General features: G+C 48.1%; 1 protein-coding gene across 17 annotated transcripts in view; it reads left to right on the forward strand.

Moving 5' to 3' along the window:
- The first annotated feature begins 7646 nt into the window (after positions 1-7646).
- The window catches only part of mmd (disintegrin and metalloproteinase domain-containing protein mind-meld), a 38041-nt gene continuing 24845 nt past the window's right edge, over positions 7647-20842 (forward strand). For 15 of the 17 annotated variants that reach the window (XM_026817875.1, XM_026817878.1, XM_018033386.2 and 12 more), the window contains exons 1-2: positions 9066-9099; positions 9635-9736. In XM_026817875.1, the coding sequence (XP_026673676.1) occupies positions 9081-9099; positions 9635-9736 (121 nt within the window). In that variant the 5' untranslated portion in view covers positions 9066-9080. Of the gene's footprint in view, positions 8457-9065; positions 9100-9634; positions 9737-20842 lie in introns of those variants that run through there. The other 2 variants (XM_018033385.2, XM_018033391.2) reach the window with 1 other exon arrangement.

The following is a 20842-nucleotide window of genomic DNA, read 5'->3' on the forward strand; positions in this document are numbered from 1 at the left end:
ATATAAATATATGCATAAAGGATTACTCCGTAGAGAGGACTCGGTGCTCGACATTAAGAAATAGGGAAGTCGCGTTCAGTTCTCCGTTTGGTTTATCCGGTGTAGGCGGAACGGTTTCTTCGGGACGCTACGTTCTATCCTCGATCTCTTCGATTCCGAAGCTCGTTTGAATCGCACGGCGTACTACCGTTACGCCTCGTTTACTACAGAGAGAACGAAATTTGTTTCAACGAGAGTCGTTAAGCCTTACCGTATCGAACGTTGCATCGATCATCGGACGGAACCGTCGCATCGGGCGTTGCGATGCTCGTTACACGAAATGTTGATCTTTATCACGGCGTACGATGCAAATGAGTTAAGGGGAGCTCGGAGAGCGAGGAAGAACGAGACGAGAAACCGTGGGGGATGAGAAACAAGGGAGCGCCTGAGCGAATGAGAGAGAGAGAGAGAGAGAGAGTGAGAGAATGTGCGAAAAGGGATAAGACGTCTTTTGTCGCGCGGAAATGGATGTTCTTTTTTTTCTTCCAGCCGATTTAGCGGCGGGGGGAGAGGGAGAGAGAGAGAGAGTGCGTGCGTGTGTCTATGTGTGCGCGCGCGCGCGCGTATGCTTTTACGAATTTAACGTGCTCGAGGACGACGAGTTCTTCCGAGGGACGCGCGTTTGCGAGTCTCTTCTTTCGTAGTGCCACTTGAAGACATGCAAATTCGAGGCGAAGGGGAGTAACGAATAAAAAAAAAAATAAAAGGATTGTTATAAGTTGTAACTGTTGTTTTTGGTACGTGCGTACGAGGGAGAATGATTTGTAGCCTTCATCCTTTGATCCTTTGCGCGTTCTCAGCTTCCCTCCCCGTTCGAGGAAAGAGAGAGAGAGAGAGAAAGAGAGAGAGCGACCATCTAGCCGATGCGATTACCTCTGCGCGAAGAGTGTGCGAAAGGGCGATGCGTGCGAATGAGAGGATAGATATGCGCGTGTGGGTCCTATCGATTGTCGCACCGCGATCGCAATTGAAGGTAAGGGCGGAGGAGGATTATATATATACATATACATACATATACGCATATACGCGCGGCCGAGTGGGTAAAATAAAAGATGAGAGAGGAATAAAAAAAAAAAAAAGGAAGAAGAGAAGAAGTGAAAACAAAACGTTAATTCGGAACACGAGTCTTCCCTCGCGCGAGACGACTCGTCTCGTGCCACGAGAATTACACGAAAGAGACGTAAAATAATTACGATGTGCAATCCTATTACGTACACTGTCGAAATGAAACATAACAAGAAAAAAAAAATATGTAGCACGAGAGTTAAGGTTTTTTAAGTGACTGACTTTTTTAACGACGTTTTATCACGTTACGGAGTATTATTATATATATAAATATATACATACGGACGAATATAAATGATTATAAATACATCGTATATATAAATATAAATATATACATAAATATATATATATATATATATATGAAAACGAATATACACACACGAGACACGTTACACACGCATTACGTACTACCTATATTAATAGCGTAAAGAAACTGTGTGCGTGCGAGGGAGTGTCTGACGAGTGCCAACAAGAAAGAATGTAAATAATAAAGAATCATATGATACATGAGATGTGCAGCGTTCGCAAACAATCTCAAGCTGAACTATTTTCATTTTCACGATTCTTAGGGTCGACCTTCCGTTCTTTTCTCTTCATTTTGCAACGTCGAGAGAGGTGCCGCGTTCTCCCGGGGATTACGCCCGGAGTTTCTCATCGATTCGTGAAATACGATAACGTCCCACGAACCCGAGATCACCCTATCCTTCCCTGTTTAGATCTCGGTCGATGCCTAAATTGCGAGAGGACCACGCGAATAATCCCAGGCCCTCAGAGACAAGAGAACGTAAAATACTGATCACTGTGGCGATTCACGTTTCTCCCGGTCAGAGATCGCTTCAAGGATCTCTCGTATCGTTAGACGGAACTCTGCTGCATCGAAGAACCATCAATCGACCGTAATAGGTACAACTCTCACGGCCAGAACGCTTCTCTTTTTAATTCGTTTATCGCCAACAGCTTTTCGCCAACGAGCAACCTGTTACGTCGCTTTACACCGCGTGCTCGCGGCCCACGATTCTCTTTTACGAGGAGCAACTTGGATTTTGGAAAACCGACGCACGATTCTTTCGGTAAAACTAAAATTCTGTCAGAAGCCAGGACGAGAGGCAATCACCGCTCTGTCCACGAGGTGAAAATGTACGAAGATCAATACGGATCAAAGATCACGTGCATACGGATACAAAAGCGGTGATCGCCGTTAGGGCCATTGATATCTAAAGTCATCGATGAGAAGTCGAAAATATTTTTAACTCTCCTCGGGCGGTAAATACGGGAAAGATGATCTCGCAACAGGCTAGCGCGAGGGTATTGATCGAGGGCAGCGCGCGGTGTGCTCGACGGGCAGCGTGGTTCCTCTTTTCTTCGAGTGGCCACGTCGTTTTGTTCGTCTCCGGCTTTTTTCCAGCCGATTCGAGCCTCGGAGCTCGCGAGAGCCGCGTTCGATATACGCACGCGGGCCTATTAATTTATTACGGCTGGATACGAGGGCACGGAGAGACCGTTGCTCGGAAATTCTCGAAGCAGCGAGATTTTTTTCCCGAATAAAATAGCTGTCCTCTGACGCGAGCACGCGGTATTCCGGGAACGCCGTGTGCTACGCTCGAATCAAGGAAATGTATTTTAATTACGGAATGATTTGCTCCCGGCTCCCGAGCACTCGAGTGCAATGCGAGCGGAATTCCGCGCTTCTGACGTCACCGATGCACACGGCAACATCGATTATTCGATACATCCTGACCCGAACGAAATCCTTCCAGTACCAGAGAACGACCGAGTCTCGCGACGCGTCGCGAAACGGAGTCGCAGAATTTTAAGACTACGAATGCACACTGCAATCCGTTCGATCGTGAACGAGTACAATTATTATTGTGTGACTCTCATGACTTTAATTGAAGAGTCAGTAACTCGCACCGACTGTGTCAGATCTTTTTATAACCACTTTAGAGGTCCTTCTCGAGCGATTGTCAAACGAGGGCAAACCGGTTTTCCAGTGAACGCTTCGCATCGGTAATTAACAACGTTAGAAGTTAGGGAGTTTCTTACAGCAGCTGACGCGAACCGTGACCCGAACCGAGCCAAGTAGCTCGCGTCGCTAATCAGAGATTCTAACTCGGGCGTAAAATAGCATTTACACGGTGTCCCCGACTGTACCGCCAGTTATTACCGCTACGTCAATTACGAGGGAGTTTCGACGCCACCCTCGGAAGGTTCGGTTTGATTGGCACCACCCTCCCAGCAAAAACCCTTTCGTCCGACCTACATCTCGCTCGCTCCAACTTTCTTCTTTCCCTTTGACTCTCCGGCGTACACCCTACGCCCCCCACGCCCTCCCCCGTGGTCTCTCTCTCTTCGAGTTCCTTTGTGAGACGAATCTCGATCAGAAAAACTTTTCCATCCAGTCTTTTAAAGCAGCGAGCTGCACTCTTTGCGGAGCGAATCGAATCTCGCGCCCAGTAGTATAGATCCGCGACTGGTCAGACGCCGCGACGGAGTCCCGACTCGCGTCGAACGTGTTTCGTTTTCGCTCCTGACGATCTATCGATTCAGAAGTGAAAGAAACGAACAACGCGCATCGTCGATCTCTGCTCTCAACTCGTCTCGACGATCGTCTCGACTGAGAAGTCACGATTCGATAAACGTTTAATTGGATTTTAATCGTACGTGGCGATGCCGACACTAAACTCGTTCCACCCTTTAACTGAACTCGAGCGGGCGTGCGTCGGCAAACACGAATTTGCCGTGGGTAAACTATGGGATTTCGGTTTCGGTAAACTCCGTCTCAATTTCTAGCGAACGGCCATCCGGGTTCGTTACTACGATTAACGCGGTGATCACGTTTGGGAAAAATCGTCACCCCGGTAAATAAATAAGCCGCTCGTAGTATAGACGAGACAAACGGGGCAAATATTTGGCGAATGTTCGCGCCATCGAACAGCTAGCCGAGCGAGACGAGGGAGGGTGTTAATAATTTACGAGGGAAACCGGGCGACGATCTGATAATCCGCCGTCAGTCATTTTCAGAAAAGTTACCCTCGAAGGTGTCCCCTTGGCTCTCGGGGAAACCGCTTAAAGGCGGTGCGGTTATCTCCGTGAATCGCGCACGTAGACTAGTTTCAAGTAAATTGATTGCGCCCTAAGATTTTACCCGGGCGAAACGAGCCCATTATCGTCCGCGAGAAAGTGGCTGGATAAGGCTGAACGCCGCTTTCTACTACCCTTTCCGCTTCCGCTGCGCGAATCGGGGTTACCGGGGGAAACCCTCGAACCCCATAAATATTTATTACTCGTTATACAGCGTCCACGACGATTCGAGTGCGACGTTAATAAACGAGATAAACGTACAGAGATAGAAGACGATCCCGTTTGACCCGCGCTCTGCACCATAAATGTGCTTGACAAAATTCAACAGCACGTTTCGTAGAATAATTGTTCTGCAACATTTAACACGACGCTCGATAGAATTGTCCCTGCGCTAATCGAGACAGAGATCGATACGAGGTTTCACCCGATGATTGATATCGCGTTTACTATACAGATTGTCAATACCAGATCTAGAAAAGTAGTCTTGCGTCTCGATGGTCTTCCTATCGGGAAGTATCGGAAAAATAAGCTTCATTTGTTATGCGTTACTGTTTACGTTTCATTCATGGAAAGCTCGCAGTCTGTACGTTCACCAGTTTTTTTTTTCTCTCTCTTTTTATTTGAAAGAACGGTTCGCGGAAATGGAGGAAAGAGTTAATAACGCAGTTTATTTTTGCGGGACGTCGATACGTTTTCCTCCGGTCTCTGTTTGCACGCCCGAAAAAAGTTAATCGTGGAAAGTTGCCGCGTGGATCTTCGGCGCGGCAGAGAAGAAATAAAGGAAATGGCGCGGAACCAGGATGACCGAGTGTCTTCCCGGGGATTCGGGGCAAAGTTTTCTCGCTGAGAGTTAACTCCCTGCCAGATGATACCGGGCGAACGGAAGATCGTGTCACGGTACCTACCCGAAATTACGCGCAGACCAACCTATCGTTTAGTTACGCCGCGAGCCATTAACGTACACGGCGTCGTATCAAACGCGTAGACCACGGAACAGACCGAGGATCTAATGTATTTTTCATTCCGTAAAAGACAGAGGAAACGTGCTTTGAGTTTTTGTCTCTGTCCTCGGCTGTTCCTATTTGGACAGTTTGGTAGAACAAATATAATCCACTTATAATGCAGCGAGTTCAATTGGAACGTTTACGATGAATCAGGAGGACCGAATCAGCTGCTGACAAATCGTCACTGGCGAAGTAGAATCGGAAATTAAAACCCGAAACGGTTCGGAACTCATCCTGCGGCCCGTCGACTAAGGACGAACAGTCGCGCATACTAATTAGGTATAGGAGGGATCCGGCTGGTAAAAACGTGTTCCCTAGAAAAGTTCCACGGCAATTTCGCTGACCAGCCTCTCTCTCTCTCTCTCTCTTTTCAAGGAACTGCTGACGAATCGAACCTCGAAGTTCGTGGAATTTGAGTAGGTATCTCCCCCCGATCCGAAGCGTATACGATTGATCGCGGAGTATCTCGAGGTCCTAAGTCTCGTACTAAGTCAGGCTTTGCTACGTAGCAACCAAGACAGAATGACGATGGCTGAAACCGGGTCCAGACCGAACAAAATCATTTTCAACCCTTATCGCGACGGCAGAAGTTCGACCCCATTAACCCCATTGAAAATTTAAACCCGAGTAGGCGTTTATAAAATGGAAATTTCAAAACTGACCCAATTTCTTGGTATTAAAAATTGCCAGGACGTTGCTCGCTTTACGCGGCCATTAACGGGTCGTTTAGCTATTTTGATTTTCCGGTGGCGTCGCACCCTCGACAGGAAATTAATTTTCCACGGACACGTATTTCGAAAAGGAAACGCGAATCTACCGATTAATCGAGCGTAAATTAAACAACTGACCGTCGGGATTCGTCGCGCGTTGTCCCGTTATTAGAAATTATGAGATCGAGCGAAACCGCGAGTAGCCTAGTTGCATCTTCTCGGTCAACGGTCTTCTGACGCAGTGCGGATGCTTAAAAATTAGTTCCCTGGATCCTTGCAGGTTCAGGTGAACCTTATACATTGATAACCGAACATGGTATCTCCGTGTAGTCGATGCGACCGTTTGATTTATGCACATTGGCCACCATGAGCTTTGTTTCATTTTTCTCCGTGTACCGACGGATCGAGTCTTCAGTAAAAAGTAATTCGTATAAAATAACGATTGATTTTTTGCTCATTGAATTCCTGAGACCCGACCAAAGTCAATGAGAATTGTATGATTCGTTTGTCGATCTGTTCCACGTATGCCTGGAATTTTACAAGATGTTTAGAATAAAGGTGCTCGAAGGGGTTGAGCATATCGATAGTCGAGACGCGTACATCTGTCTACGAGGGTAGTTCCGTGGCTCGTATTTGCCGGTGGAGAGACGATGTCAAAGAGAGAAGGAGACGAGCGCACAGCCGGGGGCTATGGATCGCCGGGTATGCGGATCACATTCAACTGCTCGCGAAAGAGTCATTCACGCGTACCTCTACGTATTTAGATTGTCGCGACTGCTTATTCTCTGAGCGACGACGCTGCCTCGCGATAGGCATCGCGTACCGCGTTTCCGCCTATTTATAATCGCTGCTATGCGCCGAACTCGCGAACACGGAAGAATTCTCGGAACACACGAATAATCGTGTACATCAGCCGCCGTCTGGTATGTCGAAACGCTTTCGTGGGTGTGAAATGAATGGACGCGACGGATCGTTTCAATTGGAAAACGACGACGACGACGACGACGAGGGGTCGGATAACGAGACTTGAAGAATTTTGGTGCGCGATCCGGACGAGGAAAGTAAATTTGGGATCGTTGGATCTCCGTTTAAGACGGAGACACGCGTCGGACCTTGGATGATGCTGTATCGCGTTTTGGAAATCGATAGACTCGAGGGGGTGCATCGAGGAGGCTCCTTCGGGGTCCAGGGTCGGCGGTGGAAGGCGATCGGTGCACGGAAAGAAAGATGGAATCGCGAGGGAGAGAGACGTCGCCGGTCGGGGCGAGTCTCGGGGTCGAAAGCGAGGGGCTGCGTGGGTGGTATCGCGGGGCAACGTCCGGGCGACGAGATGCAGGTGAGGCGGGCAGTGTCCCATCTTTCGGTGGCGTGGCGTGGCGTCGGGGTGCGCTCGGCTGGGGATTTCGCATCTCTGTATCGGCGCCTGATCCGTGGACGAGGACGAGGTGGAAGCGGGAGCAGGGCGCGCACCACCTCCGGCTTGGCTGCCTCCGGCACCTTCGCCACCCTCGACCGGTGGCGGTAGGACCGGCAGCACCGGCACGCCACCGCGTTATTGATTTGACAGGAATGACGGGAAATGGCGCAGGAATCGATAAGAGGTGGTACCAAGCTCTGCGCGGGTGTACGGCGCGGGTCGAGCCTCGCCAGGGGTGGGAGCCGTTGGAGGGACCAGGGTGTAGGAGCTCCTCCGGGGTCGCGGGACGCGGAACGCGGTGCCTGGAGAGAGGAGGGCAGCGGAGAATATTTTCATACTCCAGACTCCCGGCGTAGGTAGAAGATGGCAGCCGAGGCGTGATTCGAGACCGGGACCTTCACTCTCTGTGGGCGCGCGCGCGAGTAGGGGGTATATCCTTCGACGACGACGACGACGACGAGAGTACGGCCGGATCGCGGAAGTAGTGCGCTAGCGTGGTGCATTATCGCGTGTCGTCTAGTGTACCAGCGCGGATTCGCCATGTTCTAGGAGGACCTCGTCGTTCTATATACCGTTCGGTGCCGGTTCGGTTCGGTCCGGTTCGGTTTGTCGTCCTCCCATCGCCGCGAGCATTCTTCTCTGCTCCTCGCCCTCACACACGCCTCTTTCTCTCGCTCTCCGTGTCTCCGACGATCTCATCCGCGTCTACAATTACTTTTTCTCTCTCGTCCCGTCTCTCCGTTCCACCCCCAGTTCTCGTTCTGTCGTTACCCTCCGCTTCTCGGTTTCGTTCGACTCTTTCGGACCTCTCTCCTGTGTCTTTCGGTCGCGCCACTCCATCCTCTGTCTACCAGTTCTCGCTTTTCGCTCGCTTCTACCGCTCCTACACCTACCGAACACCGCGCGTCAACCCAGTCGCAGTCAGTCGTGTACTCATGATCCGACCGGCGACCAGGTAGTATCGCTGATTATGCGCGACATGACCACCACCGCCATCGTAGTGTTTTACGAGCGTCATGTAAAATGGAATTAAACAATGTTGTTAAGACGTAAACATGTTTTGGCTACACTGTGGACTCTTGGTTCTCGTGATTGCCGTACCTGGATTTATTAGCAACGCCGACAGCTCGTCCAAGCGAGGTAACGCCTGCCTGCCTGCCTGCCTGCCTGCCTGCCTGCCTGCCTGCCTGCCTACCAGCTTTAACAGCTTACTTACTTACTTGCTTGCTCGCTCGCTCGCCCACCTAACAATCTGTTTGTCTACCCTACTTTCCTGCCTGCGAAACCATCTATCCGTTCCCCACTAATTCATCCCCCGCGCACCTAATTGTTTCTCGCGGATCGAACTCCTACGGCCAGCGTGGCCGCGCGCCGAGAGCACACCACCGAGCAATTCTGATTTATGCCCGCTGGCACGCGATCCCGTAATTTCGATTCCCTCGCACGCTCTGTATGCTCTTTTCTCCGGCTCGTTCCCCGTTAATTCTCCTCGGACGCGGTCGTTAATCGTCAGCCTGGCATGGCGTGTGTTCCGGTTACACACGATTGCCTGTTGCGGACCGCCAGACAATTTTCACCCCCTTTTCGCAAGGGATCCGTTTCCCGCGTCCGATCCACGAAAACAGAAAAATCCACGACGGCAACCTGATCCTCCAACACGGAATCGTATCGTTGCTCTCAGCGTTTCTCTCCTACGCACTTTGCATGCGCCACGCGAATGTTGTATGTTTCGCACATTATCATCGACTTTCCCTCCGATGATGCATGCGACGTTTAGCATACGGTAAATAACTGAATCTCGCGGATCCATCTTTCGTTTTTGCCCCAGGGCCGCTCCGGCGCGTAATCGAGTTTGCATCCACCGTCGTAAACACGTCACGACGTTCGGAATCGCGATTCGTTCCAAGCAGAACGATCGTCAGTGAGACTCGTATGAAAATTCGTCGGGACGGAAAGATCGAATTCGAGAGTATTCAGAAAAAAAAAAAAACAAAAAAAAATGCATTTCCCTGATTGAAGAACGGTAACTGCCGTCTCTCGTTCTGGCCGAGGCTCGAATCGGGTCGAACCGAGTTTTGAAACGCGTTTGGAAGGGAGGCGTCGCTGGAGAGCAGCGAGCGTAAAATTTGCAATTAATTTCTGGGAGGTAGCGAGCGATCGAACGATCGTCGACGGGACGTTAATTCGTCGGTTCGACGCGACGTCCCGGTGACGTATCGCGGCGAGGCGCCGGTGCCGCCGCGCCGCCCGGTTCGGTTGGTTAAAAGATCCCCGTCCCTGCCACTCCCGTTTTCCCGAGCCCGCCATATTCGTCATAGGTTTACGCCAGCAACCGATGACGTCATCGAACACCGAGATGGGTCACGAGTGCACTGACACGCATACCGAGAGCAGCGAGACCCGATTTTCACCAGCGACAGGTATCAACAGGGAAACGTGAATTAAAATCGATCTACGCTCGGCTAAAACCGGATTCCGTTTCTTTCTTTTTAACGCGACCTTAGGTACTCTGATTAAATTGAAATCGCGCGAAATTCTCCTTGAAATTCGACATCGATCTTCATCAACGATCATACGAAGCCTCTTCGTAACATTCTAATTAATTCGCACGGTTTATCAATGTATCTCCGAAGAACATGCGTCCGACGAAGTGACGCAGCGTTTGCGTCTTCGCGCCGCAACAGTTGCGTCAATGGACCACCGACCGTAAGAGTGATTATAAACGTTCCGTATGATGATTCGTGTACTAATCGACGCGACGTTCCCAACGAAGCAAATTAACAGTCTCGGAATGGTCAGGACACAGTTGACAGTTTCCTCGCGATGCATCGAGCGATCGATCGAGGTCGTCTACGAGAAAAATCGCCGGATCTTCGCAATGCACCGTTCGCGTGATTATTACCCTTAATGCGATTCTCTCACTCCATTCCTTTCATGATCCCTTATCTAGACATATTTTTCCTAGCTCGATACGCGTCGCGTTATCTTTTATCGCGTTACGCCGAGGTCGAGTCTAACCGAGTTTCGTTCGATTTAAAGTTGCGTGGTACCGGATCCGATATCAATTTGCTCTCGACGCACGGGAAAACCTGCCTCGAAACAGCTACAGGCGATTCAGCTGTGTATACCCCAGGCCAGAACCTGTACCAGGTCATCCCTCGAGTAACTCTCTTTACAATTTTCCGAATAGATTCTACATTGTCCCCATGTTAAATCGGAATTCTACAAAAGATCGAGTCCTCTCTACTTACTAATTAGGACTGGAAGGTCGTGTCATACGTATAACAAGCTTTTCAGAGCCCTCGAGTAAACGCATTCAAGAATGCATTTAGTATCCTCCCTCGTCTGTATATTAATTTATAAATTTGCCAAGCTGCAGCTCGTCGACTCTCGCGGATTTTTCATGAGTCTAAGGTAGCAGGGTCGTGGGATTGGGGGGGTTTGAACGGGGGTAGAAACGTGCAGGGTAAGCTCGACGTCCTTGGCAGGCTCGCGAGAACGTTCACGTAGGGTTGGGACTGGAATTTTAGTGGAACGCAACCGTGCGGCAGTTGTGCAACGCCACACTTACCTAGTACGTAGGTGCAATTCACGGTGCGCGAAACGGGCCGAGCGAAACCGGGACAAAGCCTCGCCTTTAAGCGTTCTTTCCCCGATCCCGAATGCCTTACCGCCGGAGTACTTCTGCACGGACCTCCGGTGTTACGTCTTCGACACCTCACCCTCCTGTAACAAACGTACGACACGGTTCACGAATCTCGACAAATACGTCTACCCAATGTTACAATTAGTTTTAAGGATGTATTGGCTATACAGTCAATCCGAAAAGTTTATGTACCTTAGAAAAACGCATTTCCTATAATTAAAAAGAAATCAGACGTCGGAAGAATAATGCTAATAATAAATAGCTACGTGCTAAAANCCCCTTGGAAAAATCTCGGAAAAATCGAAATTTTTTTTTTGTTGTTTATTATTAGCAATATTCTTCCGACGTCTGATTTCTTTTAAAAAAATGCGTTTCTAAAGTGCATAAACCTTTGGGATTGACTGTATAGCCAATACATCCTTAAGCGCAAGTACACGTTCGATATTAAACGAGAGCACGTAGTTTTTCTCGTTTCGTTGTTTCGCTGTAATCGTCGTACGTCGCGTCTGTTCGTTCGTTCGTCAGAAACACGTTTTAATCCGCGCACGTGAGACCTTTTGACGGACAACGATCGTTACGAAGCGTCTGATGTAAATTTTTGGAAGCTCGTGGGGGGAGGAAATCAATCAATTGCGGGTAGCAATTAATCGAGTCGGCCGACAAAATGATGGCTGGGAGAGTTTTCAGCGCGTTCTTGTCTCGAGCAAGATCCGCGAGATTGAAATGGCAGAGCGCCAGTTCTAATTTATTGGCCTTGTAGGTACTTTTAATACATGAACTTTTGGCCGATTTTTGGCCCGGGAAAAAGGGGGACGAAAGGGTCTCTCTCCCGTCGGGAACACGCCTCGGGTTTTTTTTTTCTTTCTCTCCCTATCGAATCGAACTCTACCAGGTTCGCTCGGAGCGAGACGCATTTCCGTGGAGAGCGCGCGCGGAGACGTCGATGAGAGATAACGGATGACGAACGAGCCCCGCGTTCGCGTCCCGTTAAATACAGCGCTCGTTAGAATTTCCGCGTGATACCGCGCCAAATTTTATTAATAATCCCGGTCTCGGTGGGTAACCTTCGCGTTTAATTTATCGAAAGAACGGAGATGGACCGATGGTTCAAAGGTCATCAGCTAGCGGCATCGCTAACGCGAGGCTTTATCGCGGCTGGGATCCCGTGTGCAACATTATTACGAATTCCGACCGAGTTTCATAGAATTATGCCCGGCGACAGCTTGCAGCTACTCGGGTATAAAAAATACTGAATTGTTACGATACCAACGACTGATACTAGTACCGGTGAAAATTATACGTGGCCGCGTGCCCGGGCTACTAAATTCGTGTCGCCACCGCGTGCGTGAGGTAATTTTCATAACCGAGATAAGGGAGACACTAATTAATGTCCCTGGCATTCGATTAATAAAACGTGAGACATTCGGAACGTAAATAATCTGGAAGAGCGTTTCAATTCGATCCTCCGAAGAGCGATCGCGGTGCGCATTTAAAATTCTATCAGAGGAACGAATTACAGTTTTCAGAGCGACATAACGTGACAAATCGTTGGATTAGAATCGGACCGTGAAATAAATTGTGAAAGGGGTCGGAGGCGTCGGAACGGCGGAATCTGGTGTGGATTTTCGCGAGGAATAAGTTCATCGGTGAGAACAACGAAGAAACGAGCGATATCGGTTAATGGAGCGATGCCTTCGGGGTAGCTAGATATTATCGTCGCTTCGACCCCGTTAGATTTATTTCCACGCGTCGCCCCTTTCAAGCAGAATAAGCACATTTACCCTCCCGCGAGCAGCCCGGATTTCAGAATTCACCCTCGGTCTCTTCCGTCGATTCCACCCTCTTCTAATCGCAAATAACGTTATTCGATTGCTACCGCAACCGATCGTTCTCCCGCTCGACCGGATTCGACGTCGTCGGCTGCGAGCGTCGACGTTTCATTCCGACGTCTCGAAAGATTCATACGACGATCCGAACAGCTTGAAATTAGGATCGTCGCGGGCTCGACAGAAACCTCGGCCGGATCGATGCGAGGAATAAACAAATGCACGGTAGACGGAACTTTCTACGGAGTAGGAAACTCGATCGAGGGGTGAAATAATTACTTTAAAAGTTTGAAAGGGGACAAGAAGAAGTCTCGGGGGCGCACATGCTCGAGCATTTAATGAGCCTCGAGATTTCTCAAAGAGGCCACGGCTAAAGTTCCCGATCCACGCCCTACAAAATTAATGAGTTTGCATCGGCTAACAAGGTGACACTCGTTTTGTAATTGAACGTCGTCGTCGTCGCGAGTATCGAGGAGATTATGCGTACCACGGTTATTATACGCGCGGCTGAAGCACGTACGAGCCAAATGAACAACTCGAGCGAGCCGATAACCGATTAATTATCCCCACGATCCGTCCTAAAGATAAAGAGAAACCTGCCGATCAATCTTATCGGGATTGGATCTGTTCCCACTTTTCGAAAAAGCCTCGTTAGAATCCGTCAATGGGAAACAGACGATACTCGGTCTGATCATTACACGAGATTCCTTCTGATCGGTCCGTTGCTTCGTATTTCACTATCGATTAATAGGAAACTGATAACACGAAGTCTGATCGTTCTGAAACGCCTCCTCGTTCGGTGAGGCCCGGTCCGTCCCACTGATTGCCAACGTCTCTAGCAACGAGAATTAATGTTTATTCGTTTAAACCTCGAGTTGAAATTATTCTTCGAATGCGAAACAAAAAAAACAGGGATAGAGAAGAGGGCTAAGGCGGCTTAAACGTGATGGACGGATCAGAGGATTAAAGGATTAAATTAAGTTCCACCCCCGGCTGGAAACTTGACGAGATAAAAGAACGAAGGGGAAAATCGAATTCAAAGTAAAACACGTACCTCTCTCGAGCCACCCCTGTCTCCCCTCCACCCGAAGCTCTGTTCGCGAAGCGGAAACGTGGTTATTAGGAAGCAATTAGAAATAATTTGCAGACCTCCGGAAACCTGGAGAAGTCGTGGAGGAAGTTTCGCGCGAGACTATCGATGCTCGTTCGACGGATGCAAGATTCGTGTCGCGACACCCTCTTCGCCACCCCCGCAGGCGTCGACGATTCCAAATAAAACTTTCACGTTCGTTCAATTAAAGAAATTCCTTCGTTCATTTTGTGTAATTCAACTTCTGACGAACGTACGATTTCAATGCCGAACCTTCAGAAACTCTCGACCGATTTATCACGTGATTATAACTGTATGATTCTACGCGTATAACGGTCGAGAGAGTTTTCAAATTTATGGACTGTGCTTTCGTGCACCGTGAGAAATTTATGGCCGATTCTCTATAAAAATAGACACTTTTCATTTCGCGAATGCTCAGCAGATTTCCAAAGGGAGAGATACGAAGGGCGTAGGTCTCCCCCCACGATTCTGTGGACGCGGAGGATAAATAGGGTCGAAGGAGCTCGAATAATGTTTTCGGAGTACTCGAATCACTTTTGACCGGATGCCAACCGAGTTAAGCGATGGGACAGAAGCCAATAAATACTCTCGGCCCAGCGAGCGTCCGCTGTATACGCGTCGCGAGAAGAATTTCCAACGAAATACTGGACCTCGCGTCGTCACCAGATGTAAAATATTTTTTTGGCCCCGCGATAAAATCGACGTTATTAGCGTTCTAATTGAAACGCGTTTCGTAGCGATCGAACTCGGCCTGAGAGAATTCGGCCCGGAGTTGAACTTCGGACTAATAATATCGATCATTACGGCGGACAACATTTTCCTGTGAGACGCGAAGAAAGTTGCGAAACTTTTTTTGCAAGAGAGAATACTAACGACCTTTGGAGCGTCGAGAAATCGCATTACCGGCTCGCAAACGAACGATTCAATGCGAAGTATCGAACGGGATTGTGCCCTTTGACGAAAGTTTCGTCCGAGTTTTCTGCCCCCCAGCACGGGAATCGATGGATTCTTGTCGCGAGAAGATAAAAAAAAAAAAAAAAAGGGGAGCAGCGCGACGAACCGACGAGAAAGCTCGACAATGACTCGGGAGAGGAATCGAGAGAGAGAAAAAAATTGCAGGAGAGCGCGAAAGATCGATCCTCCTTTCTTCTTCGAAGACGAGAGCAGAGCCGGAAAGAGAACACCGACGACGACGACGACGACGACGACGCGACGGGAGTGAAAGGAGTAGGAGCCGAGCCGACGAAATCAAAAGCGTGGTATTTGTCTTAGAATTCCTACGCTTTACCGATGTTCGAAGTGGCAAAGCGTTTGAAATCTAAAACGAATGCGCATAAACCTTCATCGGTGGACGTTGGGACCGAATTTGCGACAGACAACGACAAATCGAGGTTGACCCATCGTCAGGTCACGGGGTTTCGTACGACAGAGACCAAAGAGAGTGCATAAAGAATCGACACGTATCAATTCGGTTTAGGGAGTTGCAACGGACCTCACGCCTTTCGTCGGGGACGGGTAATTGATGTTAATCGACTGTGGCTGAACGTGGAACGCGATTACCGTGAGTAACGCGAGAGTAACGTGAATTTTTAACGAATTTTTCTGCCCTTCTCCGGAGGTGGCTCGGAGAGAGGTTTGTCAGGGCTTGTTCCAAGGGTGAATCCCAGGTCGTTTGCCGTTCCATTACCGTTTCGCAGACATAGCAGGCAGCCCCACTCGCGGGTGAATGTATATCGTTGACATGGCCGGCTGACTGCATAGTAGATCATCTGCGGTACAGCCAACCATGCTCTCTATTCAGAACTTGCTTACAGAGCGCTGACAGTAGTGAGTAATCTCGTTAACTAATCTCTTCGAGATCATCCCGGATACTTTTTCCCTTTCACCAATTTTCGCGTTCCGTCCTGCTCCTATTGTCTCTTGGCCCGCTGAGAATCGTTTCACGGTCCTCCCCCCCGTCCGATTTAATTCCTAATTAAAGCCCGAACCTTTTTCCATCCCGGTTCAAGTGGTCCGCGATTTGTTTGCTCGGCTCACGGTTCAGATATTCCATAAATGCGGAGAATAAATAGTCGCGGGCAAACACGCGGACAAATTCAATCGGCGACGATTCGAAGTGCAAAGCCTGACTTCGCCTCGCCTAGAGTCGCGCCTCTGATTGTATATTTATTTGATTCCGCCTTCTTTCCCCATCAACCAGGGATTTTCGAATCAGGAAACGCGTTCACGGTTTACCGTGCTTTGACTCTTGCAAAAGAATTTTTCCCTCCCGCGTTCTAAACTCCTCTCTTACAGCTTTCGTCGCGAATGAAACGAAATAAAAGTTTCGCGTGTAATAATCGTGGACTCGACGCGTGTAACGTGCAGGGATGCCCTCGAAAAGCACAATGCATATTATTTTCGATTTGAGAGGTATTTCAATCTAGATTTCATTTCCTAGATTGATATCACGATTTTGCATAAAAAAAACCTCGGTAATAATGGCGAAACTAAATCAGCGTCGGGCTGGAATTTTCATTTTCCGAGATTTTACTGAAAATGAAATGGAAAAAAAGTTCTATTCGCGGTTGCACTCGACTGGCACCTTAGGCAACCTTGCCTCGAGACCACTCGACTTCATTGGCCGCAAAAGGCGTCGTCGCCTCGAAAACTCTAACCCCGCTATTGATTTCTTTTTTACGACCACGTATCGGGGTGCATCAATTTTCAAAATACTTGCTCGCACCGAGGTAGTCTCCCCCGGCTGAAGCGAATTGAAAAAAAAAAAAAAAATAATAATGGAAGATTGGAACTTATGTAAACGGTCGGTGGATAAAATGTGCAACTTTTGTCGAGCAAGAAAGAAAAGGAAACAGAGCGTGAGCAGAGGAGGGAAGATGAGAACGCGTAACGCATTGTGCGTTACTCGTATCGGGACACGCGCAACCCTTTCGCAATGCAAATGAAAAAGCGTTCTCTCTAAACATGCCGAGCCACATTGCTCTGAATCGCATAAGATCGAAATGGAAATTAGATCTATTAAGGATGTATTGGCTATACAGTCAATCCCAAAGGTTTATGCACTTTAGAAACGCATTTTTTTAAAAGAAATCAGACGTCGGAAGAATATTGCTAATAATAAACAACAAAAAAAAAATTTCGATTTTTCCGAGATTTTTCCAAGGGGTACCCCTTCAAATTTTGCGAAATTTTCGTTTTTCGTCAATAACTCCCGAACGAATGGACGTAGGAGGGTGTATTTNTATGTAACTTGTTAAATACTCGAATTAGAAGAAAAATACATAAAATCTTTCTTGTAGAGGACGTCAGTACCTTTTTCTAAGGTACATAAACTTTTGGGATTGACTGTATAGCCAATAGATCCTTAATTAATATTAGGAAAGATTCTCGCGAGGGACAATCGACCGACGGTTCGATGCAGTTAATTCGATTGGACACCTTCGACGTAGATAATTGAATTGAATTGGTTACTGGGAAGAACGGAACTCGAATCTCGGCGGCGAAAAAGGATCCGGGCGCGATCGACGGCAGCGTGTCAACAGGATGCTCGACGTAAGAAAGTAACCAACTGGTCGATGTGTGTCTCGTTTCTGGCAACAAAGAGTCTCACATCCGATGTATCCTCCGACACGTGTCCCGTTGACACTCTTTTCCTAAGAATTTCACCCTCTCACGAGTGTACATTGTCACCGAGACTGGGGCAACGAAGCAAACATCGAAAGGCACGATTTATCGATACACCGATTCCAGATTAAATTAATAGACTGCAGCCTCGTCCACTTTTTAATATTTCAGAAACGTTGACTCATGTTTAACTAGATCACAATTGGATTATATTGTGCAGCATTGACTGTACAAGCGTTATTATAATATTTCCTATTAACAAACTACGAATCGATATGTGAAATTTTTTTGCGGAGACGAATCAGTTCTTATAAATAATTTCGGACACTGTAGTACGTGTAAATGAAATTCCGGGGGAACAGGTTTGCAACGTCGGATCAGGTATCGAGCTATACTACTTAGAGCACGCCAGAGCCAGCGGCGCGGCACTTATCTGAGACATAAAAACAGGAGATAATTCCTTTCAGCGGTCCTCGGTGGAGAATGGGAACGGGGCAAGCGTTATCTAGAATGCGGAGGGTACTCTTTCATTTGGTTGGACGGGTGCACGGATCCGATATGTTCACGCAGCTGCTCTCATCAACCGTATCGGTCGAAAGAACAAAACGCGGGAGGACAGTTCTTTGGAAAAAAAAAAAAAAATCAGAGCCAGACCAATAGCGTACCATAATTTGGTCGCGGGAGAAAAGGACGCCACTGTGCTGGGAACAATAGGCTCATTGATTCACCGATACGGTCAATTAGGAGCGCGGTTGACCCATTCAACGATGCGACTAAGTCAGATTTCGAGGACCATTTCCGTTTTAAGATTCGTATCGACGCGTATCACCGCAGGTTGATGAAAAAAAACCCTCAGAGAGATTCATTGAATAAATTGTATAGTCGCGAATTGTTTTAATAACGATCGTGAACGAGAACGAGGGTGGCTGGAAGGACGATGCGCAATGGTGATAACGGTCCGAGCTTTAAGAAAAATATTAGCGACCCGTCCCTCGGCCCCGCGAGGAAAGATGAGATATCGACGACGCCCCGGATCCAATAATTACTAACGGCGCGCGAGTCCACCGGGCTTGATTAAAAAGAACCGGCGTGTAACCTTAGCACTCTCGTCCTCTCCGTGAATGCTTCTCCCGTTTCACGGAAAAATGAATACCTTGGATCTCTTTCCTGTCCCGGCGTCTTACGAGACGCGGCACGAACTAATAACGATCGATTCTCGCCGTAGAATGAAAGTCACTAACGAACTTTATCTGGCTCGACCATCGGGCAAAAATCTATCAAAGGATCAGACGCAGCGATTGAGCACGGATCTCTAAACGAATAAATAGAAAACGTATGAATTTTTTTTATCTCTCGGACGTTAGAAAATCCGAGGATTTCGCGTAATCCCGAGGGACAAAAAGATTTGGAAATTACTGTAGCGCCGAGGGAAAACGCGTCGCTGTTTACGGTCATTGCAATTAGAGTAAGTTTAATTGCTGTCGCCGACCTCACTCCGGTTCTGTGAGCGTCGCCGCGTTGCCAGGGAAATAAGTTCCCGGGGAACAATTAACCGTCGAAAAAAATGTAACAGTTCCAACCCGCGTAAATCATGGCCGCGAGCTCTGGACGAATTATGTAATAAAACATGACTAATAACGATTCACGTTCTCGTTGGTTCTCATCGAGTCAGACGTCGACGATGCATCGTAACAATTAATGGTACGTACACGTGATCGTAAAGCTCTCGCGGATCGAAAGAGTTTCTCCTCTTAATGGAGCCGTTCGAGATAAATTGCACGTTTCTCGTGCAAACTATTTACGGTGAACAACGTAGGAACTTTTTCTAATGGAAACAGAGGAACGGGAAGAACGAGGACAGGTCGGTGAAAGATCCGTCCGCCCACGATCGCTAGCTCGCTCGCTCGCTCGCTTTTTAACCTTAATCGCTTCCGGACGCAACGATATCCCTGCGGATTCACAAAATCCTTCCAATTGCATCCGGAAACAACGCGTTTCTTCAAAAGATAGATTTGCTAAACACACAAACGGCAAATCGTGATTCCAATCGTTTGTACCACGCGCAAAAGTACGAAAATCTATTCATTCGGTACTAATTATACTGAACGCGCATTGAGACTGTGAAACCTGACTGGGATTCGTTTCTTTTGATCAAACGAGCAACCGACTGGCCATTTGGAACTCGCAGTGACTCGCCGTATAGTACCGGGCCATAAAGTGGTACGCGGCTGTCAGTCACAGAGCCATCGATCCTCGTTCGCGGTCTGTCCGATTAATAATTTCGTCCTTCGATTACATCCACCCGAGTCTCGCTACTCGTTGATCATGCAACAATATCAGCCGGATGCAAATGCGCGACTATTAATTACGCGACCGCGGAGACTGCGGCTATGCACTCCCCCGGTGTCCAACTTTTACCCGCGTACCATCCATCACCACGTGTCCCCACGATTTTGTAACCGAGGAGGCGTCCAACAAGCGTCTGTCGATAACGACTCGTTTCCCGAAAAATTATATGATTAATCGCTCGTTCCGTTAATCTAATTTATTCCTTCGAGTGGCGAACGTATCTTTTTTTTCCTCGATCAATTTACACGATAATTGTTTTTCACTAGGAGATCGACTAGCGATCGATACGGTCAACGCGATGAAAATGAATGCAATAATTGTTGAAGCACTCGACGGCAGAGCCGGCGCAACACCTCATCGTATAATTGAGGGTAGCGATTCTTGAAAAAAATTTCAGTTAATCGAAGCAAATAGAACGCAATCAATTACCTGTTCCCCGAGTAAACACTCGACTAATTTCGAAATAAACTCGCTTTGGAATTTTTCAAATTTACGGACGGGTTAATCGTGTACACAAGAGAGGCGAAGGGTAAACGCTTGGGATTGATCGTTGGGAACCGCGTCGAGGATTCAGGGAGATTACGGCTGAAATTAAAAGGGATTTTCGTGCGTGCGGGAGATGACCGAGTTAAAACCGAAAGAAAACTGTTTCCCGGGGTGTAGCTATCGATCCCCTTGCGTAACGGGGGTTGGCCGTCGCGAGGGGGAGCGACCGTTTCTAACGTCTTTCGTAATCCCTCAGGAATTTACGTAACAGGAATTTAAGAAACTCCGGGATTTAACGCCGATTGTCTCACGGCCTCATAACCGAAACGGTTTCAGTCTCGTCCATCATCGCGGTTCCGTTCCTGTTTCGCTTTTAGAATACCCGAGACGAGCACGAATCCGACACGTTTGTAAAAGAGAAGCTCGAATCGATATTACAAAATCTAATTGATATATCGAGAGTGATCTGTTGACGCTCGAACTT

The sequence above is a fragment of the Ceratina calcarata genome, unplaced genomic scaffold (genome assembly GCF_001652005.2).
Source record: "Ceratina calcarata isolate Rehan_Ccalc_2016 unplaced genomic scaffold, ASM165200v1 scaffold71, whole genome shotgun sequence".
NCBI classification, from domain to species: Eukaryota; Metazoa; Arthropoda; class Insecta; order Hymenoptera; family Apidae; genus Ceratina; species Ceratina calcarata.